General features: G+C 43.3%; 2 protein-coding genes across 2 annotated transcripts in view; one reads left to right on the top strand and one right to left on the bottom strand.

Annotated features, from left to right (window-relative positions):
• The window catches only part of sytl5 (synaptotagmin-like 5), a 30,651-nt gene extending 10,753 nt beyond the window's left edge, over positions 1-19,898 (bottom strand). Inside the window, exons 1-7 of the mRNA XM_030081509.1 lie at positions 19,789-19,898; positions 3,470-3,872; positions 3,143-3,358; positions 1,649-1,764; positions 1,406-1,538; positions 735-875; positions 22-124 (exon numbers count right to left, since the gene is read on the bottom strand). Coding sequence (XP_029937369.1) covers positions 22-124; positions 735-875; positions 1,406-1,538; positions 1,649-1,764; positions 3,143-3,358; positions 3,470-3,588 — 828 coding nt within the window. The 5' untranslated portion in view covers positions 3,589-3,872; positions 19,789-19,898. The remainder of the gene's footprint in view (positions 1-21; positions 125-734; positions 876-1,405; positions 1,539-1,648; positions 1,765-3,142; positions 3,359-3,469; positions 3,873-19,788) is intronic.
• Positions 19,899-20,973: 1,075 nt separating this feature from the next.
• Positions 20,974-26,608, top strand: dynlt3 (dynein light chain Tctex-type 3). Its single transcript, XM_030081431.1, has 5 exons — positions 20,974-21,105; positions 23,882-23,923; positions 24,043-24,166; positions 24,291-24,368; positions 25,661-26,608. Exons 1-5 carry the CDS (start codon positions 21,079-21,081, stop codon positions 25,735-25,737), a joined length of 348 nt encoding a protein of 115 aa, XP_029937291.1. The 5' UTR covers positions 20,974-21,078; the 3' UTR covers positions 25,738-26,608.
• Positions 26,609-26,633: the final 25 nt, after the last annotated feature.

The raw sequence follows: 26,633 nt of genomic DNA, 5'->3' as shown, positions 1-26,633 counted from the left end.
GTGTGTGAGTGAGTTGCTGACCCTGACCCTCCGGCTGGGTGTGGACGATCTGTCCGGAGTTGGGGTTCGCAGGTTGTTGGGCACTGTGGGCATCCCTGAGGACTCCAAGGCCACAGTGCTGCCCCTGAGCACAGAGCAGAAACCATTTAAACACAAGCAGACAAATATTACCCTTATTACAAATATCAAACATTTAACTGAGTATTTACGATACATTATTTAACTAAAAAAAAAAGGGGGGCCCCAAAACAGGAGGAGCATTCTGCCTAAGGCACTCATGCCGACTCATTTAGCATCACTGACATCATTTCTTCACATGAAACTCACTTTTCAATTTTCCAATAATTGTCCTCGACCTGGCTTTTCCAGCTTTACTTCTGTACCAAGCTCTGCTTACATACCAAGCAAGCATTTTGACATCGAACAGATGCTGAAACAACCACCTGCACCAGCTATGAAAACACCTGCACTGTCAAAATTAAACCTGACGCGGCATCCATATCTGCTAGACTAACTTCAAAACAGTTTCCAAAGCAGCAATCTGGGTTGCATTTTGCTTTTAATGTCACTTTTTTATTTATTTATTTAATAATTACTGTGTACACTATCTTGTCGCTGTGTTTTGAGCGGTGTTATGAATGCAGGTTATTATCTGAGATCTGAAACATCTGTAACTGTTTGCTGACTCATGGTTTACCCAGTCTGATGGCGGTAATGGTGATTTAAACAGGCACCTTTGTGAGTGTGGAACAGGAGCAGATCGGACACTTCGTACGCTGTGAGTGTCTCCATCAGGGACACAATGAACACTACCGCTGTCAACTCCATTTTCTGGTTTCAAGCTGGGCCGGCTGCCCCTTTTATCCATCTTCAGCCTTAATCACACACAAACACACACACATTTAAGCTTGGAGGATATATTCAATCACGCTCTTAACTGCATAAACAGGTTCATTACACTGTGTCTCTGCTCCCTCTGCACTTGTTAGTATCATCTAATCCGCTTACAGTTTGCAGTTTGCAAAAGAAAAGACGCTCCAGGGTTCATCAGAGCTCAAATGCGCGTTCATTCCAGAAGGTGCTTCTGTTTTATGCGACTGCATTGTTTGAGACGCGGTGTTTGGAAACACTGACATTACCTTTGGGAACTATAATAAGTGAGTGTGCAACCAAGCCAAGCGCTGAAGTTTGCAGCGGGACTTGAAGAAAATCCAATTACAGCTGTGTTGCCATACCAAATGTGTTTTAAAATGACATTTAGGGGTTTTGAAAAATCCCATATGTCTGCAGGCGCTGCTTATGAATGCTTTTGTAGAGCAGTGTGTCCTCTACACTCTGCGCATTTTTACAAATTTGATCAAATTTAGAGATGATTTTACAAGTTTTGCATGCATCAGCTCTTTACCCTTTCCTCCTGGCCCCATCCACGAGGCTCTGTATTGCACTTTTGCCTGATTTGGGTGTGTCCGACCTCTCCGATTCAGTGGTGGTTCGTTTATCTTGGGTTTGCACGCTCTCTGGAGACTTCTTGTCTGAAGCTTGTGATCAAAAACACCAATGATAAATTCATGAAGCCTGCCCACATATGATTTCCAAAATAATCATCATCGCTTGAGTACCTTTGCAGTACATTAGTGGTCACACTCACCAGTGGGACTGCTCATGATCGTCTGTTTGACCACATCGCTGCTGAGCACCGTGCCCTGCTCAAAGCGCTTGGACCGCTCCTCCAGGAACCACTCGCCTGTCACCACCTTCAGCTCCCTGCCAAACACATCAGCCCCGTCAGGCTCACACTGAGTCATTTTGTGATCAAGTATTATAATTTGAATTTTTTGGCAAACCCACTTTCCCTCAATCTGCTGAGTTCTATTCAATTGTGGGTTTCTACTGTGTAGGTGGAGAGAGCAATAACAATACTGATATCTACAGTTTTTGTTGAGGTGAGAATGGTATTTTATTACTCAAAATGCAACATGTTTTGCAACTACATGAAAATCTGGTCTATTAAGGCTTCTGTTTTTGTTTAAGGGTTTTTGGGAGGATTTTTCCTTCTAAGTATGAACCCTGGCTCTGAAAAACCTGATGCCCTCAGAGGCACACGCACACAGATTTGGTGTCATTAAGCGTCCAATCCAAACCATCTGGAGTTGATTCTAGTCATGGAAGCATTGTCCCAATTCAGGGGCAGTCTCCCTCAAAGGTCGCATTTCAACACCACATGTGTCACTCAACAAGGCCGCCCCAATCCAAAGTGTCCTTTCACTGTGACCCAGTTATGCAGCCTTCTTTTGACAGAATTTGGAGGTCATTAAATCCATTTTGCACACTCGTCACTGTGGAAAGCTGCAGTGGCAGCAGGTGCAAAGGGAAAGTGAAGACTTCACAGACAAATGTGAGTCGCAAATGTAGCAAAGGAGCAATGTAAGCAAATTGTTTTTTTTGTTTTTTTTTTTATGAGGTTAGCCATGCTCATTTAAAATAAATGCAAAATCAAAAGATGAAATTTGTAACCTCATCTCACCTCTGTCATTAGCCAAAGTCAAACCCGCAGTACAGAACGTTCCAGTTCTGTATGATTTGCTGCTGCTGTGACAGTACATTAAATGTGTGAAAATACTCCTCTGGGTGTTTGCCTTTAAGCCTTCATTTGCAAAGAGACAAGGTAATTAGCCAAGTTATAATTTCAGCTATACAATTCCCGTGGATATTGTGAGGTGCAATTGTGATAAAACACATCACTAAAAGTCAACTGTGCACTATGCAATGATGCAAAATGCAGGGAGATTTATTGATGGGTGATCATTATTGTGTGAGCTTGTTTGGCATTAAATTGAACATTTATTTTATAAATCCTATTAAGATTTCATTGATCCTTTTAATCTTTTTTAAAGCTTTAACTTGCATAAATAAAAGTTAAGGTAGGCTAAGGTAGTGATTAAAAGCTGTTAAATTTCAGTTACATCTAATTTTTGAGCGTCAACATAATTTTTTTGCTGGGCAGCATTACAAAGGTGTTTCATCCCTGACACACTGGGAATCATCTAAAATAGCAACTAGCTAGAAGACTGCATCTTCTCACCTCATCCTTTGAACGAGGCATTCTCTGACGTGGGACAAAGCTAGAGACCATCACACTTACGAGATCTTGGCGCAGACGTTACACTTCCACTGGCGTCCTTTGGGGGGCGTCACGCGGCACTCGTTGCAGACACGCTGCTGACACTCCTCACAGAAATCTCCACGGTCGAAGATCAGGCCCAAGGTCTTCAGGCAGCGAGCACACTGGCGTTCCCCGACCTCCTGGGGCCGACGGGAACCTTTCCGTTTGATCTCCAGCAACTCATTCTTCAGCTTCCTGGCGGCGGTAGAAGAGGAGTGAGAGGAGAACAGGTAGAGGTATTAAGAGCGGTTTCAAAAGCAATAACAGCATAATCATAGGCTTGCGATAGTTAATAGCAGCTCTCACCGTATCCTCTTTTCCTCTCGTTTCCTCAGTTTCTCATCTTTCTGGAGCACCTTCAGGATCATTTCTCTCTCGTGTTCCAGCAGAAAGGAGAGATTCAGATCCTGCGCGGCCTGCTCCATTGGTCCGTCAGTCTACACCCAGACAATCAAACCAGCCAATGCAAGGTGTGATGATGTCACATGCAGGGAGTCAGAGGGACCTACATGACCCTTTAAAGCACTTAGGGTATGTTATGCCCCGTTAATGCTTGGGTCGCTGTTCTTCTGGCATGATCATAGCCTGAATCTGCGATTTGGAAAGCTGCCCAGGTCCCTCCAGTTCTCCTCTTCTGATCACAGGCGGAGTGTTTCTCTGGCGTGGCAGGGAAATTACAATCAGCAGTCACTTTCGTGTCGCAGGAAGCCTAAACAGAGTCAGACACAAGGGACATGGGCTTTAGTCAGTAAAATCTGGTTAATGTTACCGACTCAGAAAATGCCGCTGACGGTTAATCGCGGCTTTGCAGTGCAAGAGCTGCCGGTTAGCGTGCTTGTCTTTTCACATCGCCGGTGTGAAAAGTTCTAATTAAAACAAGACATTGATTGGCAGGATTACAAGAGGAAGTACAATTAATTGGTGGACATCTGACAGCTCCTCCACGGCGTAGCAACCTCCCAATTAGTCTCTGTGGCTGACTTTCACAGCCCAGCACCCACATATCTCAACCAAGTACAACATTAATCAGCTTCTGTGAGTGAACTGCTATCTTTCCATAAAATTGAATACAAAGACCAGTTATTATTAGTGCACACATGCGGGGACACACACACATGCCAGTCTTGTGTTAATTATTTCCTCACTAGTGATAAATGATCCACGGGGTACAAGGTGTTAAACAGTGCAAATGTCACTCCTGGCGCCGCTGTGGTGCACTGAGGGAATGTTAACTGGGCCCTTTGTGGAATACCTCTAATATTGCTGTCAGTAGTCAGGCGATCGCTGTGCTTTACACGCACACACACACACACACACACACACACACATACGAAATTCTCTATCAAACTGCACAGTCTGATTAAATACAGTCTCAAGATGGTGCCGTGAAAAAGACTCTGTGATGCCTATTATACAGAGAGTGATCTGTGACCCTCTAGGGGGATGAATGGAAATGGTATCATGATTTGTTTTTCATGTCTTTTTTTTTTTTTCTATGACAAACCGCATAAAATGTCAGTACGGTTAACGCCGCAATTATGATTCAGCATTTCAAGTGCCACTGTTCCTCTTTCCAGTATCTTTATGAGGGAGGAAATGAGATGATGATGTAGCAGCAAAACACAAGTGGAAAAAAAAGAGACAATGCTCTGGGAGAGGCAGGCGAAGGAGGGTAGATGGAGAAACTGATTACGAGAGTGAGAGAAGGAATATTCATTGAACAGACAGACCTAGGGGAAAATGGGAGGGTGAAATGGGGGAAGTGAGACAGGCTTGGGTTTATTCATGGACTGGGAGAAGTGGAGGGAGGCACAGAGAGAGAAATCCTGGGAGGATTCATATAATTGGTCTAAGTATAGCCCTGATAAGAATAATACTCCTGCCTTATCATTAATCTGAGCAAACACAGTAAAATTTACAATGCTGCAATGTGATTTATCACTGTATTTTAATGAGTCAGGGACATTATGCAGTGAGGTTATGCTGACATTGATGTATAGCTTGAGCAAAGGGCTACTGACAAAGGCATATGACTTTAGTAAATGCATAATAACACAAATAACCACTGACGTTTGAGTTAGCCATACAAGGAAAATTTCATATCACAGTGGGAATGGGGCAAAGTTTGCCTCTGCTTGTAACTCGAGTTGAGATGAAATGATTGGAGATTAAAAGGGAATAATATAATAAGTGAACAGAGTGGGGAGATCTGCAGGAGCCCACGCCAAATCTCCCTCAGTCCTTATTCATTACTGTCTCTTTCATCCTCATCCTGTCTTCTCTTGCCTCTTCTCTTTGCTTTACATGAATTACTTCTAATGAGCCGGCAGACACTCTTCAAGCTTCAGTTGCAGCCCAAGACACATCCAAACATCAGTAATTAGCATTTTAAGCTGCACTGCAGCTGCATTGTAACTGATGAAGAAATATTCCTTTCTCTTTAAGAGGCGAGGCGGGGGTGAAGTGAGCAAATAATGAAGATTTACAGATTTATCTCTTTAAACCAACAAGACTCAAATTGATTCATACAAAACTGCCTTTCTACACTATTCATTCCCTGTATCTTGATTTGGAAGAACAGCACAGCTAGATAATGAACACTGTTTTTGCTTCATTTCTTCCACAGTCACTGAGTTTAAACTCACACTTCACAAAACAAACACACACATGAGCATGCAGTAGCTACCCTCAAACAAACACAGGCTTTCAAAGACTGATCTACAGTCCAGGTGACTTCAGGTAAACTGAACCACCTCAGCAAACATTCAGACAATACACCCAAATGCGTCATGAGAGCATCAATAAAAATCCACAGCTGAGTGTGAAACATTAGTCTACCTTCTGAGGCAAACTGGCCACGATCTGAAGTTAGGATTCACTGCCATCCATCCAGCATTGGGAAACCTGCTTAGAGTGCAACTGTTTGTGTAAACACTCCACCATATGGACAGAGAAGTATGTCAAAAATGTGTTTCATAATCATGTAAAGCTCAGACACAACATGGAGCAATCTGAACAGCTGCACAACTGTGTCACATGATGCTCCTGAGACAAAAAGTGCATATGACTAATGTTGGATCAACAGTGTCAATCATTTGAAATCAATATTTGTCTCAACTGGCATCACAGCTTTGTCATATTGCGAGAACCGTTCTTATCTCAGAGTTTCAAAAGTGTGCTGCAGTGGGCGTGGTGTCCTGACAGAGCCCTCCCTGAGTACACACAACACACATTCCCGCTGCCCTTCCCTCTGCCCTGAGTAAATACAACACAGAGGAGCTGCTGAAACCTCCGTGTGTAAGCACAGGAAATGCACTCAGTCAGGCCTGCACTAATAATGTAGCTTCAAGGGAAGCACAGTGACTCACTGCTTTCTCAATGGAGAATAGGAGAGGTATTTATCTTTTTCACCATGTTATGTTTTTCAACAATATGGTTCCAGCAGGAGTGATTTGTCTTGAAGTCTCTGCTACATCGAGTGCACATAAAACAAGAAGGCACTATAAAGCCAAGTTATGGTCTTCCCCTCCTTTTATCATGGTCTTTAAAGACGTTAGGCTTCCTCCTGGTATTTATTCTATCACTGCAGGGTTTATAGCACCAGACTTGTGCTTGAATCCAGGACTCAGACTCCAATCGACTTTTTGTCACTCGTGACTTTATTCAGACTCGAGTACCGAGGACTCAGACTTGGACTCGTGCATCAACTGTCGCTGGACTCCGCTGAGGCAGTGGGAATGACATTTATCTGTCAAAGATGTCATGGTTTCCTCTTCCAGTCCTGTTTTGTGAAGCCTTGTCACCTGTGTCCTGTTAACCCAGTCTGCTAGTCCCGCTTCCTGTGGCTTCCTGTGTCTCTGCTTGCCACCTGTGCCTGCTTGTGTTAATTGCCCTTGTTTGTATTTAAGCCCTCTGTCCAATCATTGTCTTTGTCAGATCCTACTGTTTGTCTTTCCAATGTATGCCAGTTGCCAGTTTATCAGCCCAGCCTGTTCCCTTTGTGTTTCCAGACTGTTTTGCATTTACTTAAGTATTAAAGTCATTTTCACAACTCATCCTGCTGCTGCTTCTGCATTTGGGTCCTCTTATCAACACTCAGTGTGACAGAAAGATCTGGCAAACCACACATCCGGCGGAGCAGTCTCTCTACATAAACAGGGTTTGGAGTTTGGTGAAGCCGCTGCGATGGCTACGTCAAGACCAGCTGAGGGAGACCTATGACCAGATTTGGTAGTTCAGTACCAGGCTTTCCCCGTATTATGGCATCCATCATGACATAAGTCTCTAATCTGAACTCCGGACAAGCCTCCCCAGCTCCAGCTCAGCCAGTGCTCCTAAGCCCTGCTCCTTCAACTCTGTCAGTGACTCCAGAGACTCTGCTTTCCAAAACTGCAGTGGCCCCACTCCCACGTCTCCAGTGGCTGCACTCACCAAGCCTCCAGTGGCTCTGCTCATCGAGCCTCCAGCGGCATCAATCTCTTCCTCCAGCTCGGTGTCCTGGGTGCCGGCACACTGGCCGTCCCCTAGAGCTCTGTGTCCTCAGCCTCTGGCACTTTGGGCGCACCCCCCTAACCTTGTCTCCCCAGCCTCCAATGCCCTGGTCAACCCCCTGTGTCCTATCTCCCTGGGAGGCCGGGGGATTCCTGTTAGCCCAGTCTGCCAGTCCTGCCTCCTGTCTTCCCCCGGCCTGTGAGCTCTCGATGTCAGTTCCCTGAGTCACTCCTTGCCACCTGTGCCTACTTGTGTTAATTGCCCTTGTGTGTCTTTAAGTCCTTTGTCAAGTCATTGTCTTTTGTCAGATCCTACTGTTTGTCTTGCCAGCTTGACTCTCTAAATCTTTAAAAATCTGTAATTAAGAGATAAAACACACCCTCCACTAAGTATGAGCCAATGTACCAATGACGCTGACATCAGTTAACAACAAACAGAGCCGCTCCAAGCCCAGCTCGTAAATCAGCTCAGATACGGAAGGTGACTGAGGCTCAGGTAATGCAGACCAGACTCGGATGTGACCGAGACACAGCGCTGGTGGCTTGGACTCCACTCCCACACCGAGGACTTGTGACTTGACTCGGACTTGAAGTCTAGTGACTCACACTGAATAGTACAACCACAGACTTTGGCATTTTATGTTCTGCTTAGTTTGGCTGTGAGGGGCAGTTTTCTGCAGGGAGCCAAGCTCAGTGACAGGAGAATCAATCTGGCCGTTAAACACAACAGGTGTCTCAGAGCGTGGCTGGGCTCCAGTTGGCAGGAAGGCAAAAGATACACGGATGACAAAGGGATAGAGGGCGCCAATAAAACACTAATTAGTGACCATACAGAGGGTGAACAGAATAACTGAAATACCGAACATGTACATGATTTTCCAGTAAAGGGTGGGGCTCTCCTTGGCCTTCAGAACAACTTAATTTCTCCTTGGCTCTCAGTTAAGTTCCAAACAGTGTGAAGCTGGATATTGAACTGTTTTTCAAGAAGGTAAAAGTAAATGTCTTTGAAGGATAAAAAGTGTAGACACACTCTGGAGTCCAGATTTTCCCAGAGAGGTTTAATGATGTTTGCACCTGATAACTGAGGAGGCCACTGAAGGTGTTTGACTTCATCCTGGAAGCTATGAAACCAGTCTTGAATTTGATTAGTGATGTGCACGGGAGTGATATTATCTTGGAATATGGGAACATTTTGAGAGAAGAGATCTTACCGCTTTCATAAAATGGCCTCATGTCCTTTCACCCTCTCATACCCATGCAAAGAAATCATCGCACCTAAAGACTCCGAGATGAGATGGCTGCTGAAGCCCCTGCAGATCCATGTTCACCAGCTGGTCACAGACTTTTACAGGCTGAATGCATCCTTTAGCTTCGTCCAAATGCAAACCCAACCAAATATAGAAAAAACGGTGACAGACAACTCCCTCAAAACAATTTTATTTTCATTACTCAAAGGTTCAATTTTTTGAACTTCTCACACCAGGTTATGCAACTTTGCGCATTTGCCTTGCATCCACGTAGTTTTGCAAGCGGCAGCCCTGTTATAAACACCAGCTTCGTGAAGCTTGAAAGACACAGTTTTGCTCAGACTGTATCAAAGACGTGTTGATGATTAACTCTGGGAATTTTTGAGGCAGTAGTGTTGTGGGTTTCAGCTGCTGACATACAAAGCATTTGTCTATTTCAGTCGCCGAGCTTTGACTTGTGATTTCTGTTGGTCTTTGCTGATGCAGCTTGTCCATGTTTGGTGCACTGTCTCGATTTCAGGCACTGACTGTTTGGCCTCTTTGGAGCTCGTTATCTGCCTCACGCTGCTTTGAAAACTTACAGATAAAAGTGGTGATTCTCAGGCCTCAGCTGGTACATACTGCTAATTGAAATTCCACTTAAATGACTGGTTCGTCTAACTGCCTTTGTAATAGGAGTGTAGTTAAAGCTGCATGATACACTTTTATGTAAGTATACAATCGTATACACTCATCTCATCAGCCTAAATCACCAAATGAGGCTGCAATAAAGAACAGTGACCCATTCTGCTAATTGAGGCCCAAATGAGATTCTGGTGATGAGTATGGCCACTAGTTCAACATCATCTGTATGTGCATGAAGTCATGAACTGAAATATAATAAATGGAAATGAGCATTCGATTAGGAAAAAGCTGGATTAACAAGCGTCTTTTGCCGCTCTTGTCCCTTTAATATACTAAGGTAGTCACTCTGGATTACACACTACATAAGCATTTACAATAGAACCACACATTTTCCCCTACACCAGATGCTCTCGTCTTTGTGTTCATCTTGTTGCTGAGCTTCCTTCCTCTTGTCCTTTTTTCCCCCCATCTCATCTTCAATATGCTCTCAGCCCCCTCTGGGCACTGCAACAACCTCTGGTGGAAAGGCTATGAATGCATGAAGCCTAATGCACCTTTTACTCCGGGTGAACGAGTGTGCACAGCTGTGTGCATCTATGAAAGAGTTAAAGCAAAATGAGGGGGGGGTGGAGAGAATATTATATGGGGTCTTACAGGGAGTTGGTGTGTGTGAGTGAGTGTATTTGCACAGGAATGTGGGTCAGCCTCCATCCGCCACCGATTGAAAATTCAGCTTCAGTAGCAGCTTTAGCCCAGTTATATCAGCAAAGATCAGCAGAGAAATCTGACTTCAGTGATCTATGCCTTTAAAAGCAGTGGTCATTTATAAATAAAAGATACAGCAACTCAGCCCTGCTTTTACCTTATATCAGCATACTCTTTATCTCCCCGGAGGCTGATATTTTACCACATAATTTCCCTAAGGGCTACCATTACTGGCCTGTACAGTATCACCCAACGCTCTGAGAGGCAGAGGAGCAGCTGGAGGGTTTGAACTGGCAGTTAAGGTCATTAATAAATGATACTACCTGCCTTCTCCATTCAGAGCTCAACTGATCCACTCTACTAAACATTACTCTGGTCTTCGTGCGAGGTCTAGAGAAGGTTTTGCTGATGCTTGTGCTATTGTAGAAAGTTTTTGGGAATCAATCTTTAATGCACCATGGCTGCATTGTTTTGCTCTTATGTATCGCTTCATGGTAATTTGCACGCCGTTGTGTGGTTGCCTCCTTAATCATCTCTGCTGACCGCTAAATGGCAAGAGGCCTCCACTCTGGCTGCACCACTGACCACAAACCTCTTTCAGATGGCCAACCCAGCAACAGGGTGACAGGCACACAATGGAAATGGAGGATATGATGCAACTGTACAACACATAAATCATTCATCAGCATATGGCCAATTACGGCACAGTGCACAATTCAGTACTTCCAACTGAGCTGTGGCATATAATATAGGACATAAAATACATCCAAACAGTGCTATTTTCTGGTTCAATTAGTAGGAACTATTTTCAGGCCCCCTGTTAAACCTGGGCCAGAATTCTCTACTAAAAACATCCATTACTTGGCCACCGCCTCAAATTATGCAAGATAGCAGAACGAACTGGACTTCAGAGCCAAGCAGGATGTTTAATGGCTATACATCCTTTATTCAGGGGATAAAACTGTCTGGAAATATCACGAGCAATGACAGATGGAGCAGTGGGTCATAGCACAGCAAGACTCAATAGACATAAAATGGCATTGCCCTCCTCAGCGAGATGACATGGAGCACAAAGCCCTCAAGATGGATTTCTGCAAATAAAACCCAGAGAGCTGGGCCGATTTGCCATGAGTGATTTTAACACTGTGTCAACAGACTGGGAAGGTCATTTATAAAGCAGCCAGCGAGCAGGTTTGCTTAAGCAGTATCTTTCTTAATGTGTAGTTCTGCATGTGCATGGATTCACACACACACACACACACACACACACACACACACACACACACACACAAATGTCGACCTTTTAGACCTGTCTGTGGAGGGTTGTTTGTGGAGGTCGACCTTTTAGAATTTCCTTAGTGGAAAACAAGCAACCTATATGGCTGGTATGAGGTCTCAAATTGGTTCTCAATTCACTCATCTCTCTACTTTATCTAAATGTCAAGGAAATGAACCAAATTGAATTTATCCCGGTATCTCAGCTGTATATCTCGCTGCGTATAATCCACTTCCTGGGATCGGACGTGGACCTCTGTGCACAGCGAGGTGAAATCAATAGGCAGCCTTTGCAGACAGCTAGAGATGAGATCTGGCTTGTTACAAGAGATTGGAAAGGCGTCTGGGAAGGGACGTGGGTTGGGTGTGGGCACGGAAGAGACACCACATTCAATGATACATGACATGTTTGTCCAAGTGGAAACTATCCCTGCCTCTGTGTACTGTGGAACTATGTAGGAAGCTCTCTCTTTTTCTCTTGCTCTCTTGTTTTTTTTTTTTTTTTCTCATACTCCCTCTCTCCTCAGCCTTGCCCCTCTTTGTCTCTCTCACAAACACACACACACACACACACACACAAACACACACACACACAGTGCCTCAGGCTCAGAACCGATAACACATCAGCACTGGTGCACTGCACAAATGACCCTCTCTGCTGCTTGGAGACCCATCAGTCACACTCTCCATGTCACTGCCAATCAAGCAAGGCCCTGGCAGCACACACCCATCACTCCTGCTCATTCTGTGGGAGGTCTGCATGTCAGTAACTCTGGAAAAACAGCCTATCATACTTTGTCAATCAGAATTCAATATGAAATGCTAATTACTTTGACACCTCCTCAATGGAAATGAAGCGGCGTCAGACTGTGATATGAATAGCTCATCCCTTCCAAGGCCAGGACTCTGTGTGTGGCGGTAACTAACATTCTTTCCTCACTAGATCTGGCCTTTTGTCTCTGATTATGAGCTACGGAGAGGGCACCGAAGGACAGCTGAACCCACACAGCAGCAGGCCCCCCGATCTGATCTCATTTGCAGCCGAGTGCTAACCAGCAGTCAGATGGCTGTTTAGCACAGCTCTCCTCCATGTTCCCACTGGAACGTCAATATGTGTGCAAGGCAGACAGACATTTTGTAAAACATGTGGCAAAGGCAAATTTAAAGCCTTTTTCACTGAGGACTACAGTCCTGGGCAGACTGTAGTTTCAGAATTCAACTTCAAATATGGGATGTATCCCCACTTTTAGCCCAGGGCTTACTAAACCAATCTTACTAATCTGTATCGGGTTATCTCAGTTCCCAGTATCCCGTTTTTGGTGATATCCCAGATTTTTTGGAGATATCCCCAAAAATCAGCACAAAAGCAATCAAAACTGTGTTACACGAGTTCCTGAGACAATAACCCTGTGCTTTGATTTTCAAGTGTAAATCCTAACCTGAGGCTTTACTGTTAGGTCTGGGTTAACAAGTATGACTGTGAATCAAGGTTAACCTAAGCCCTGGGGTATAGTAAGATCGGGGCTTAGGTTAGCCAGGGTTAAGATATGAGTGTGTGAAAACGGCTTATGTCTGGAATCCCAGGAACAAATGTCACTGTAACATTACCCATCCTTTCACAAATGCCAAGCATTTAACCATCACCTTTGCTGAGAATGACAGGCTCAGCCATGACACACAGAGCAAGCCCTGCCCTTTCAGCCATGTAGTGCGCATGGCACAGCCACAGTAACATTACAACTCTCAGAGGAGCCATCATCAAGAATATAACCCATCAGACCTGCAGGCCTCTGCAGTTTCTGACAGGGCTCAATGGAGCAGAAAATAGGAAAAACAAACCAACTGAGTGAGCACCTCTAAAACCTTATCTAGGACTTGCTGTGTCACCTGTCCTGCCGTCCTCACAGCGCTCCTCCTCCATGTCATTTTTCACTCTCTGTGACCTCTCTTGCATTCTGCTTCATTTCTATCATCCTTACCTGCAGCCTGTGCCACTGGCAGAAAGCAGCATCTTGCCCAATCATTGATATGCTGCTTGTGCGGTTTTTCCCACTAATTGAGAAAGGCCAGTGTGAGCGCAGGCGTCCTGTGATTTTCAGAGATGGTCTCACAGCCACAGACAGAGGGTTTTCTCCTCCAACTAAAACCACACCGATAGAGGTGAAGAGCAAAAGACTGACAGGTAAAGTGGGTGAATTGTACTTGTGGTGTTGGGGGTGATTGGTAGAATAAAGGCTGCCAGGCAGAGAAAGGCAGAAATGGATTGAAAGGTGGAGGAAGAGGGAGGGGAGGAAGGAGAGTTAAACTATGCGCTAAACAATGGCTTCTGCATCGCTGAGGTCTAACCTTGAATCATTATCCATGCCTCTGGACAAAGCTCAGTGCATCAGAAATGCTACAAGTGAAGCTCAAGACTTTTCTTTCCTGCCTCAAGCCGATGAAACTGAACTATGAGGAAAGAAAAAATGGTATTATCATCGCTGCTGCATAACACATACAGTTTATGTTAATCCAATATATTGATTTTTTTCCACAAACACTTTGCAGTATATCAGTTTATAAGTATTTTTTGCTACAGCCTCGTTGCAGCAACTTAACTGTGTTACAAAAGCTTGTCATTTTACAAAATAAAACAAATTTGGTATCTAGAACTGAAATACGTCCATCAAAGAGGAAAAACAGCCCACACTCATAATTACTATAGTTCAGTTTACATATTAATAAATAATTCAAAAACTGAAAACAAACTGCTTTTTCAATTTTAAGAAGCAGCCGTTGCATTTTTCCGTTATTACAGCAGTGACCTTGAAATCTGTTTAGATCAAACACGGAGCTGATGACAGCAAACCAAACTACTGCAAAGGAAAATAAAAGAGTACTATAATAATTATCTTTTTAGAATAAATAATTAAATAAGTGCTTATGATTAATTAAGACATAACATGTCATATCAGGGACCCCGTGTGCTCTAAATTGAGACATCCTAGACATGTTAGTTTAATTATGCAGTCCTTTATTTTTCTTCTCTCTCTTTTTTTTTTTTTTTTTGGTCTTTATATTTCCATTAGTGCCTTCCGCGCTGCACTCAGACCTTTAACAAAAAGGCATGCAATTAAAATCAACTCATATAATTCTTTCCCTCCTTGCCTACTTCTCTCTCTGCGATCAATCTGCATCTTTCCCAATGCATGTTCTAGTAATCAGCTCGTACGGTTATTAACTGTGTTAATTACTCACATAATGAGAGCCTCTGTGTGCGAGGCGACAGAGACAGGAATACTACACACCAAAGAGTGGGGTACTATAATTGATGACTGCAGGGACCCTTCCTCCCTCAGCAATCAATGTAATCAGCCATTGCCATGTCCATCCTGTGAGATACACTACAGTGATGTCTCTATCGGAGAAAAGGAAAGGAGCAGTGTGAAGGTCCTGGTCACCTGGTTGGTTGTCCGTCCTCATCTAGACACAGTCAACTTTCTACCCAAAGGATCAGGCACCATTTAGGATTGCAAAGCAAAGTCTAAGCAGAGCCAAGTGCAGCCAAGGAGGCTGGTTGTTGGATAAACGCACATCTACACAAAATGTAAAATCTCCAGCTTTAGAGAATGAAATTAAATGCTCTTTTGCCTCTGAATGGACAGCTCCCCAGAAGAGGAAAGATGGAAAGATGGAAGCCAAATAACTTAAAGATTTATAAACTTCTGGCGAGCACATCCTTGAGGACCCTGGTGAGAAAACAGCAACCTCTGAGCAGCGGTAAGAGGTTACGAGCAGTAATAAAACTATAACCGAAAAGAAGGCTTTGTGTACACCTTTGATCTTTTACGGCGTAAGATGCGTCTCTTCTGAAAACTTAACATGACGAAAGCCTTTGTTCCTCAACCAAACATCTAATGATCACTGTGCTGTTGCTGTGTTCTTCTCTTTTGAGTGCTTTCAGAACAAGAGATGAGAGAGAAACACAGACTCTGGATCTTATTAACCCACTTTCAGGGACGGCTTCTGCTGCTGCCTCACAAAGAGACGCCGTGGTTATAAACAGCCTCCCCTCTTTCACCAGCAAACCTGAATATTTCATAGGAGTCATCTCTGTTTTACTGCTGCTTGCCTGGTGCTTTTGAGCAGAAGCAGGGCTGATGGGGAATCCTCTGTGTCTGTGTCCTAAAATAATCCTGTCATTATTACTGTGCTGAACAGCACGTGGATGTTTTTTTTTTTTTAGATTAGCTCTATGGTATTTCTGCTTCATTAAACTGTATACATTAGAATTGCAGGTGCAGCAAAGAGAAGAGTTAAACAGAAAAAGACAAAATGTACTGAGCACATGAGAGGCACCTTGGCTGGCTGAGCAACCAGGACAGATCAATGAGTCTTTGCAGCCAAAACAAAACTGTTGCCTCAGATCAGTAATTCTTGAATGTGGTCCTCGGGGTCCAGAGTTCTACTCCTTTTCTATTCTGCTGGGTCAATAATTATGTTTTCCTGTTGAAACTACCTGGCAGAATCATAAACGAGCTTTACTCTAGAACCCGAGGGCTGCGTCTGAGGATCACTGGTTTCGTTTCAGAGGTGCTAAAAATCTCAAAGTTGCAGCTAACATATGCGCTGTGGGTATGGGGAAAACAAATCTGCTTCTCGCTGAGTCCAACACAGCGCCTGATGTTCCAACTAGATCTCCAGCTGGAGGATGTTGTGCATATCAGTGTTAAAGTCTGATGTCAAACCACGCTTTGAAGTTTTCAAATGATAACAATATTTCTGAATGTCTGTTTCTCAGTCCGTTATACTTGAAACATCATTTTGCTGGTGAAATAGTTTTTAATAGTAATTTTAGAAAGCACAGTCACAGTGTCATCATATCATCATGATGTGACTGTGCGATAAGACTAAAGTATAACCTATGTCGCTGTGTTTCGTTATTCGTTATAAACTCTGCGTGTTGTCACGCTTCGCTCAGCCGACTGCTTGTATCTCCTGATGTCACTGCAGCTGGCCTTAATGTATCGTCACTGCTGCATGGCCGTGCTTTGCTCAAACACACACACCTTTATTTAAATTCCAGTGGACATCCCAAGGTCTCCAAAGTCACCAAACATATCCTGCTGAACTACAGGGAAATGTGTATACAATGATACACAAGACAACAAGATATTTTCTACTCTATTATCTGTTTCTAGATAGATAGATAGATAGATAGATTTACTTTATTGATCCCAAACTGGGAAATTCCCATGATGGATTCTATGATGGAGTGCTGCATCCATAAAACATCTTGCCATCTTGGATTGGATATTTTACTCAATATAACTGTGATGCAGCTTCAGTGACGCGTTGTTGATTGTTAATTAGACGTCATCACAGTTTATTATGAGACACCTTGAAATGCATGCATCACTGTTGGTGAATGTGATTAATGATGCCTTTAATGTAACTCACACACACACACACACAAACAACTCCCCGTCCTCTTTCTGTGGGACGTGTCCTTAGACATTAGAGGTTGGGAGAGGGTGACAGCATGGCATCACTCCCTGAACGGGGACCTATTATCCAGTTGAGTCATTCCTCTCTGCACCACCTCCAAATTACATTTCAGCTTTGGGTTTTTTTTTTTTTCTTCTCCTCATCTGCGGAGTCCGTGTGGGGACGGGGTTCCACTGATTGCCTGGCTGTGGCTGCGATTGAATGGGGACGCGACATATCTCTGAGCCCGCATGGGTCTACAGGCTGCATACCAAATGGGCACGCTGCATGCACTTGAGAGTTGGAGTGCGACGGATGAAAGCGGATCAGGGAAGCATCAGTGAGTGGGAGGGGAGGGGAAACCCAGCACAACATCGCGAAGGCACAGACACATTTCAACGCAGCGGCACAGCAGATGTATGTAATGCATTTCGAAAACTCATGTCAGCGATGACTCACGCAGCGTTTTCCTCTGCTCAAGGCAGGCTGAGTCTCCACCTCCGTAACTCCTGTCCACCCATAGCACCAAGAGTCATTGTTTGTGGAAATACAAGGAAACGTCCAGAGTAAATAGGATTTGTGTGGCAGACTGAGAGAGTGGCAACATAACCTCATTACATCAGACTGGCACCATTGGTAGCAGCATGTCTGGGTTAGCAGAAATGCCTGCCAAATAATGCTTACATGTGTGAATGCATGTGCGCACTCACTCACAAAACACACACACACACACACACACACACACACTTCCCACCCTTCTCCCTCTTGCAGGATCTTCGAGAAGCTGACCTCTAATGCTATGTGACTGCGTTCCCTGGGGCTGCTTTCTGCTGCTGTGCTGGATGTGCTCTCGGCTTGCCTGCGTGTACAGAAACCAGGGAATCCCTTTTTTCCCCTGTTCCTCTCCTCCTTTATTCACCCATTTCTTCTCCTCTAGCCTTGCATGTGTGTTATAAAAAAAAGCTCAGTTAATGTCGAGGGGAGGGCGCTTTATGTGACAGTGATAAATACCCTCATCGTCTTCAATATCAACAATATCTCTGGCTCATAAGGACCAAATGAGGCAATTTAGAGACGGCTTACAATCACAAATTATATTCTGGACAGATAACATAGATAGAAAAGGCTTGGCATTTATGAAATGGACTTGCCATGTAACAAAACGAGTTCAAAGTATTTGTTAGGGATATTCCTTCAATCAGTCATTCTCTTTTTTTTTTGGTTTCAAATAGCAGCAAATAGTTGTTTGAGCTTTGACATTTCCAAGCAAGGATAAATTCACATATCCAGACGACTGGTTAGTTTAAAATGTCATTAACTTTCATTGCTTTGTAATAAAACTAATGACAATGCCTTAGCTCCCATTTGTCATTCATAACCTGAAGGAGAACAAATTCATTTTAACTTCCCCGTCTTAAACCCATGGATTTTATACCTTGCAGCAGAGCTCAAGGCGAAATTAATGAGTAAGTTAATGAATGAATTTTGGCTGTGATGAGCTTGTCAATATTACTGGTCGCTTTGTAAAGCAACCAAGCTGTCTGTCAAGACTAAGAGCCATGAAGAGAGATTGAATCAGTCTTTTTTATATTAAAACTGTTGTGTCTGCTAGGAAATCCAACTGGCAAGTAAAATCTGAATCCAAAAGCCACTGGAGGAGGGTACGTAATGAACTCTATAGATTCCTGACGCACTTGAAAAATACACTGTGGGATTAGTTGAGGTGTTTTGACCAGAGAAACGGTCAACTCACGTTCACCCAGGAAAGCTATCACGATCAGGCAGAATCCACGCTGCTTCACCTGTGCCACAAAACCTATCCTGCAACCATTTAGCAGCATCCCAGGAGGAGAGCTACAGTCTGCAGGGCTTAACAGAGACACACTGATAAGAGGACTGCCTGTCTGTCACCTGTTCCCCTCAGCCAAAAACAACTTGATACAGCAGCAAGATGGCTCAGTAGATCTCATACAACATAAGAACAGTAATCCTTTAATACATTTCACCATTGGGATTTAGTGGTACCACAAAACAATAGAAAATACAACAAATTAAGACAAAGTCACCATAAATCTCCTTTTAAGTACCAGCCAAAATTATAAGAATATTACTGAGATTTCTTATTGGCTTTTTGGAAATGCTTAAAGAGCAAATTCCACAAGCTAACCCAGATTAATATTTGATGTGAACGACTGCAATTTGGCTTTAATAATGCAACTGGAGCAATAAGAAGCCAACCCCGCGGAACTGTGTGTTGTTACTTATTGTTATGACAATTATAATAATAAGTAACCCCCACCCGGTTAGGCTATGGTTATAGGTTAACTGATGGAACCTATTCTCAGCATGAGTCAAACATTTATTTTCTCGCCTGGTTGATGGATTAATAGTTGGTTAATGTGCGGTTAAACCAGCGGAGCTCCGCCGGCGGAAAAATACAAAAAATGAGCTTTTTGCTGCATTGCACCTGCCCAAATGCGCCTATAACTTTGGCTGGGAAGTGAGCTGTCTGGTCCCACGGACTTGTGATTAATTCTGAGGTCATTGTTGTGCTGGTGTAAAAAAAAAAAAAACAGGGAAAAAGAGAATACTATTCACCCAAAAGCCTCGGCTCCACCGGCGTCAACGGGAAATCCAAGTGTAATTCAACAAGCTGTAAACGGGCTGTTTGCGCTGTCGGTGATCGGCGCCGCATGTCACCACGGAGAGAGAGACATGTTACAGTGTCAGGCTGCATGTTGACTGTGCCATATGCTAGCACACGGGCTGGGTTTCGTGTGAAAGTAAGGCTAGTAGAGGCACAGAGCGGGGATCTTACCTGGGGAGCTCAGCGGGCGGTGAGGTGCCACCGGAGCACGGAGGATTCAGGGAGCGGGCGGCTCACGACACACAGCTGGGTTGCGGATGTTGGTGCGCCTCGGCACCGTCTGAACGCAAAAATCCAGCCAGGGTGTTCCCGAGAGGAGGGGGCGTGGTGTGTGTGTGTGTGTGTGTGTGTGTGTGTGTGTGTGTGTGTGTGTGTGTGTGTGTGTGTGGGAGAGAGAGAGAGAGAGAGAGACTCTGTGCGTACAAGTGCAGGCGATGTCATGCAACGCGCACACTCAGTCCCTATAAACGGACTTTACATCTGACAATGCGACAGCTGTGCGTGCAGCGCGCATTCTGGCTCCTGTTGTCCATTAAAAACTAATTAACATTAAAGGAGAACTCGGGCCATAAACGCCCAAAAAGGCACACACGTGGGCTACATCATCTATGTTGAATTAAAGGCAGATGTGCAGGTCGAGGAGATGTAGCCTATGTGATGCTCCCTTCTCCATGTACTGTTGTGCCAAAAGCTCCAGTTTCCTCAGCACCTCACCCAGACAGCACTCTGCCAGAGCATTTCATATTAACACTTAATATGATTTTCCAGTTGACTGTGTGCGTGTAAATGCGGTGGCAAGTTTGTGACATGTAGAATAATTGAGATTACTCGATACCATCTCAACAACGATAATAAAAAAAAACATGGGTGGGTCATCCAGGACGGGCTGTGCTGCACATCCTCCTGAGCACAGAAGCCCTGGAGTCATGCTCTGAGCGACTGAAGTTTGTTTCTAAGCTGTGAGCTTCCGGGGTTAATTACAATATAAATAAACATTTGGATAGCTGGAAGGAAGGTTGTTGCACCATATAAAACGGGATGTTTCTATCATACAGAATGCATCACTCACAATTCATTTGTTCCTGAAAATTTTCAAATGGGCTACAGGGAGCGCAATTTCAACAGTGCAAATCTAGGCCTATCAATAAAATAAATTATGTAAAAAAAAAAAAAAAAAAAAAAAAAAAAAAAAAAAAAAAAATTGAGTGCGTATTTTGTTTAAATGTTTTCAATGAATGCCCTTTAATGCTGTCTGAGGGTTTGCCTCGGAGAAAATACTTGTAGTATTAAAATTCAGCCACTGGGCGGCGATATATATTTTAATCGTCACTTATCAGACGGTAGCGGTGTGTGTTTCCTCCGCTCGTTGACTTTGCACAGAAGCAGCTCAACAGGAACAATACAGCATCCTCACAGCGGTGTTATTGTCACAACCAGCAGGGAAAGACTGTGTCAGTGAGAATGGAGGAGTATAATTCCGGAGATGAGGTAAAATTATTACAATAATACAGAATTCAGATGAAGCTCATGTCAAGTGCAAAGAGAGAAAAGCTGAAGCCGAGCGGCTTTGTGGGCTAACAACAACTGAAGCTAAGCTAACGGGATTATCAGGGCGTGGTCTCTCTGCTGTCTGTTTAGCCACATGCAACTTGTATTCATTCATTATTACACCTCTTAATTATCATCTGTCTTAATTTACACTCATAACGTACTGTAAAGTTGTGATATACGTGTGTGAGCTACGGCATGCTCGACATTCATGTTCCTAAGTTACAACATGGCCAGGTTAGTTGTAGGAAACATAAATTAGAAATTGTAAATAATAGGTGCCTGATTTTGTCCGATTTACGAGTCGTGGCCCTGAACGTCGCACCTTGAAACAGGTCCTCATCTCTGATTGGTTGAACCCTTAAAGACATAATTGGAAAGAAAATTCACTCTTATGTCAATGAAGGATACATGAATTGGCTTCTAGGGATTATATATAATGTGAATTATTTTTAACTGTATGTTTTACTGATAATCAAGTGTCAAATGTTTAAAATACTGTTACAGTTAAACACATGTTCACTGTAAAAGCTGCATAGATTCCATCAACAATCAACTACCTTAAAAAAGCAAGTTTATGTGTTCAGGATGTCAGTGTGGTCAACAGGTTGTGCTGTATAATCATAAAACTAATTTAAAACATGACGTCACTGCACTCCACTGTGCTAAAACCTTCATTCATTTGCTGTAGGTATTATTTTTACAGGCACTGGTTTTGCACACAGCCGTTCACTTTTGCTGTCTTTGCCACGTGGACAGCTCTGATTGGCACATGTCCTCGCTGTCTTCCCGTGTACATAGATATAAGAAACCCGTGCATCACATGCCCAGAAGATTTTAAAGCTACACTTGGCTCCAGTTGTTCATCAGTGGTCACAGTCACAGGGGAGGAACCACTGTTTGCAGTTTATAGGGAACAGATCACATATGTGGCTTAGAGTTTGAAAGAAAAGAGGAGAAATGAAATAAATTACTTATTGCACAATCTTGGTTTATCATCTAATGTTATGGAATAAAATACTTATTTAGATAGTGTTTTTCATATCTATACATCTTTGCAAGGACACTGTAAATGGTTTAAGAAACTGAAATAAAAGCAATCACTCAATCAGTAAACACATTCTGTGCCTGAAAGCTGCTGTGTGGTCAGTTTGCCAGCAGTAGTCTCGTGTCTTTTGTCATAAAACCCCAGGAAGCACTGAATATCTTTAAATCTGGTGAGGCCGATAGTAGCCTTGTACATTGGAGTAGAAAGGGGGGACTGTAAGCAGCTCCTGTCTGGATGCATCACAACTTCTATCGCTCCCTGCTACACGAGCAAGGCCGATGAAAGCTGTCAGCTCATGTCTTGTGTCATCCTTCCAGCTGGTGCAGATCACAACCTCAGCAGTTATGTCGTCTGTGGTTAACAGACTGTGATGAACCATCTTTCAGTGATGTTGTCATCGGCCCTGCTGCAGGCCCCGGACAGCTCCTCATTATATTACAACTCTGAGCAGGAGGCAACTCAGTCCTTCTGTTGTCCTGCTGAGGCGGTTTTGCCTCCTCTGTCCTGCACAATACCTGGAACACCTCTCTGTTGCACATCCTGAGGCACATAATCTGGATTATAATCCTCTGAGCTGCTGTGTATCTGGCAGCAGATCTGTCATGTCATGCTCTGTGTGAAGAGAGACGAATAAATAGTGTTGAATTGATGCAGCCTGTTCACGTACACTATATTATTACTGTGTAATTAAACCAGCATTAACGTGGAGTGTGGGTTAGGTTTGATGGGATACAGTGTCAGGGGGTTAGGGTTAGAAGTTGAGTGAGAATTTAGGATTCCAGGTACAGGAGCTCACCACCGTGCTTAAACTGAGCACTGAGGACGTAATGATCATTATTAAACTGTCGGGTGACAAAGCTCATTTGCTTCTCGTTAAATTAGAACAGAGTGGAAAATGAGTACATGATAAGTTTTACTATAACGGCCAAAATCCATGTCTATGAATGTAATTTTACTAGTAAAAAAAACCCTGCTTATTGCCTTTAGTATAGAGTTCAAACAATATATTTATTCAATTTCACACTATAAAACAAAATTAAAACTAATAGCTCATGTTGTGTTAAAAATCTTTGTATTGATCTGTATTCCCCTAGTGTAAAAATATGTAAATTGTTCATATGTATTTTATACGTTACATACATTTTGTTTGTACTATTGTTAATTTAAAGGAAATAGCACAAACTGAGCAGTGTGTAATGTTACATCTTAATCGGTATTTCATCACTTATTTGAATTGAAGAAACTTATTCGGTGGCTTAATGTAGGTGTTCGATTAGAGAAACACGTCCTACATAGCAGAAAAACTGTAGACTGCCTACTCATCGGGTCTCAAGAAATGTCTCTGTATTTGGGTTCACTTATGCTAAAGGAACCACTCATCTGCAAGGCACACACTTGACATTCATAAAATCTGAAAAGTTTCCTCCTATGCAGCAGCTGTCGTATTAAAATATGACCCATAGTTGTGAACCACTTGCCGCCCCAAATGACACTGATGAGTAATTCAGTCTTCCTACCCATGGCACAGTCACTGCCTGACTGTAAACATTTCACTCTCTAAGACTCTGTGTCTCCAGGCACCAGAAAAAGGAAGCAAAAATATCTCCATGGTTACACTTCCCACATGCCGCTAATTAATCACTTTTTTAAAAAAAATTCCTGTTGCAGGTGCTCTTCAATGCTGATGAGGCCAGCGCGTCTGTTAAAGAGGTAGCATTTTTTTTTTTTTTTTATCACTGGAAGCCTTCATAAAACATTGCTGAAGCTTTTGTGTATCGTAAAAGCACTCTTTGATATGATGCAACTTTCTCTCCATGCCTTTGTCTCAGTGTATTGAAGGTGTCATCGGTGGGACGGATTATAACCAGAACAAAGTGAACCAGTGGACGGCCAGTATAGTGGAGCACACTCTCACTCACCTGGTTAAACAAGGGAGGTCCTTCAAATACATAGGTGAAGCACCCAGCTGTTACATGCGGGGTCAATATGATCTCAGCAGATGATGTTGACAAAATATATCTCTCGTACTAACAGACAAACATGGATGCTAATGGCACTGCTCTCTGGTGTCTTGCAGTAAATTGTGCCATCATGCAAAAGAGCGGCGCTGGTCTCCACACGGCCAATTCCTGCTACTGGGACACTGCCACTGATGGTGAGAGGCAACACGTAGTAGCAAGGCTTCATTCAGCTGTTTCTTCAACGGGATGATATGTTTCTGCAAAGTCTGTTTTCCGGAATTAGATTTGCTCTAATGAGAATAGATGACCATGATAATGCAGGTCTGGATTTTTTGTTTACAGACTAAAATATTTAACCAATATCAAAACCACTTTGACATCGTTTGGCAGGCTTTACATGGTGCAGCCGATGAAAATCACATGTTTGGGGTACATTATCACCTGGAAGGTTCAGATGGGTTTGATGATTTATGCCTTGGGATGTGAAGATTTTATTGATATCAGTGCTGTTATTGATTCTGCTTATTGGTCCGATTCCGTTGTTGATTCCTGATCAATTTTCTGTGTGTGGGGGGGAAAAGGCCTACAAAGGTTTTCAGTGTCAACACAACTGAAAATACACAGGCAGTGCCTCTGTGTTTTCCCTTCTCCTGGTGTTTGAAATCCTCCTGTAATCAACCTTTTTTTGGTCCCTGGGAAAAGGGAAGCTGCAGAGGTACTGCCCTCATTTTTCGGTGCCTTTTCCCCACATACTGGGAGAAGGGAAAATACGGAGGACATGCCTGTGTACTATCTCCCCCTCTCCAGTGCTTGGACTCGGGCAAAAAAAAAACTCCTTCCTGGCATTTAAATAAGGAACTGATAAGCTTGGAGGGAGACAGCTCTGGTTCTCAAGTGGAACTGGTCGTCTCCACATCGTACAACAACTGAGAATCTTGTATTTGTCTTAAAGCTCTGATATATGTGACTAGATGGCAAAAAACATGGACGTACCTGGAAAATGGTGACCATTAGATCACCATTTTCACCATTAGATCACATTAAATAAGCGAATAAGCATGCATTTTCAACCAGCAAACTAACTCTGGCTATCGTAAAACTGGGCATGTTTTGTTGAATTAAGGGTTTATTAGTGTTACATTTTGGCGTACAGTAGACTTTAAGAATTGTAATGTTAGCTGACTTTACTTTCCTGCTCATTTATTTCCCTTTCCAAATGACTCAAACTCTTACAAGTCATGTTGATGAGAGTCTTTCTGATCTCTACCTTCCTTCCTATGTGAGGTCAAGGTGGCAGTAGCAACACGAAATCTTTCATTTGCAATCTGCCAGTAATTGCTGGGAGGTCATGTTGTGTAAACTAAAGCCAGCCTTACCCTTTTCTGTCTTTCATGGGAAACTGACTCTCTACTAAATTATGACTGGGAAAGTTGTTCTTCCCTGATTCCCTAACCCCTGAATGGCTCCTTTTGCGATTGTTTCCTAGGAAGCTGCACAGTCAGGTGGGAGAACCGCACCATGTACTGCGTGGTCAGCGTCTTCGCTGTCGCTGTGACTCTGTAACGGAGCAGATCTACAGCTTGCTCTCCTGACGTCCAGAGCTGCACTTTGAAACGGCACGCACCGCGACCAACAAGCCTTGAAGATCCTATGTTGATAATATATGATTGAAATTAACATACAAGTAGCTTATCTCTCCCCACAGGCATGAGCAGGTGAAAGCTATGGTTTTTATGAGTTGAAAGCCTGTGTCTGTTCCTCTGCACTTTGAGAAATTGTAGAGCTAAAACACGCTGCTGCTCTGTAGGGACCAAGGCAGGGGCACAACCCGAGCCTGACGCAGACAACTGCTTGGATCAACAATTGTAATTTGAACATCTTGATGTTTCTAGAAAGGGCATATTCTCTTGATCAACTGTTTCCAGTTGTTGCTATCATCTTTCCACACTGTAAAATACAGCATTAGTTACTGTCATGTTGTCTGGTTCAGTGCATTCCCAACTAGGTAGGTCCTTGTCAGCTGAGCTGTAATTTAAGAGTACTGTATAGAAAAGCTCACTATTTATTTAAGGAACTGCCCCTTTAAATGTAGTGTTTCTTGTTTTATTAGGTATTGCCAGCTTGCTACTTGTATAAAATGTTTTTATTAGACCACATTGACATTTTAATGTTTTATATTGACTTGTAACTTAAATGGTTTATTAAGATTTGTGTTTTTATGGCTGTGTTGATGTGAAGTTACAGGCCGGAGTCCAACACTGGGGATGTTTTTATGTCGGATCCTAAACGGTCTTCTCAGCTTTTCCCTGCAGAATTTCTGGAACTCTGTTGCAACCAAACACTATGTGTCTTTTCCTTTGTGGAGGCTGTTTGATGAATTAATTGACGAAACATGTCTTGTGGTCAGTAAATGTATTTAACAAGATACAAATTTTGCCTTGTGTCAGTGTTGATCTTTG

Source organism: Myripristis murdjan, chromosome 21 (assembly GCF_902150065.1).
Source record: "Myripristis murdjan chromosome 21, fMyrMur1.1, whole genome shotgun sequence".
Taxonomy (NCBI): domain Eukaryota; kingdom Metazoa; phylum Chordata; class Actinopteri; order Holocentriformes; family Holocentridae; genus Myripristis; species Myripristis murdjan.
Note: the sequence above shows the minus strand (reverse complement) of the source record. Positions and strands in the feature narration are given on the sequence as shown.

Bases quoted from the DNA above. Each gene is read 5' to 3' on its own strand.
- dynlt3 (XM_030081431.1), top strand. From the start codon at position 21,079: ATGGAGGAGTATAATTCCGGAGATGAG. The intron at 23,924-24,042 runs GTAGCATTTTTT...CCTTTGTCTCAG, and splicing joins CCAGCGCGTCTGTTAAAGAG to TGTATTGAAGGTGTCATCGG. The intron at 24,369-25,660 runs GTGAGAGGCAAC...ATTGTTTCCTAG, and splicing joins CTGGGACACTGCCACTGATG to GAAGCTGCACAGTCAGGTGG.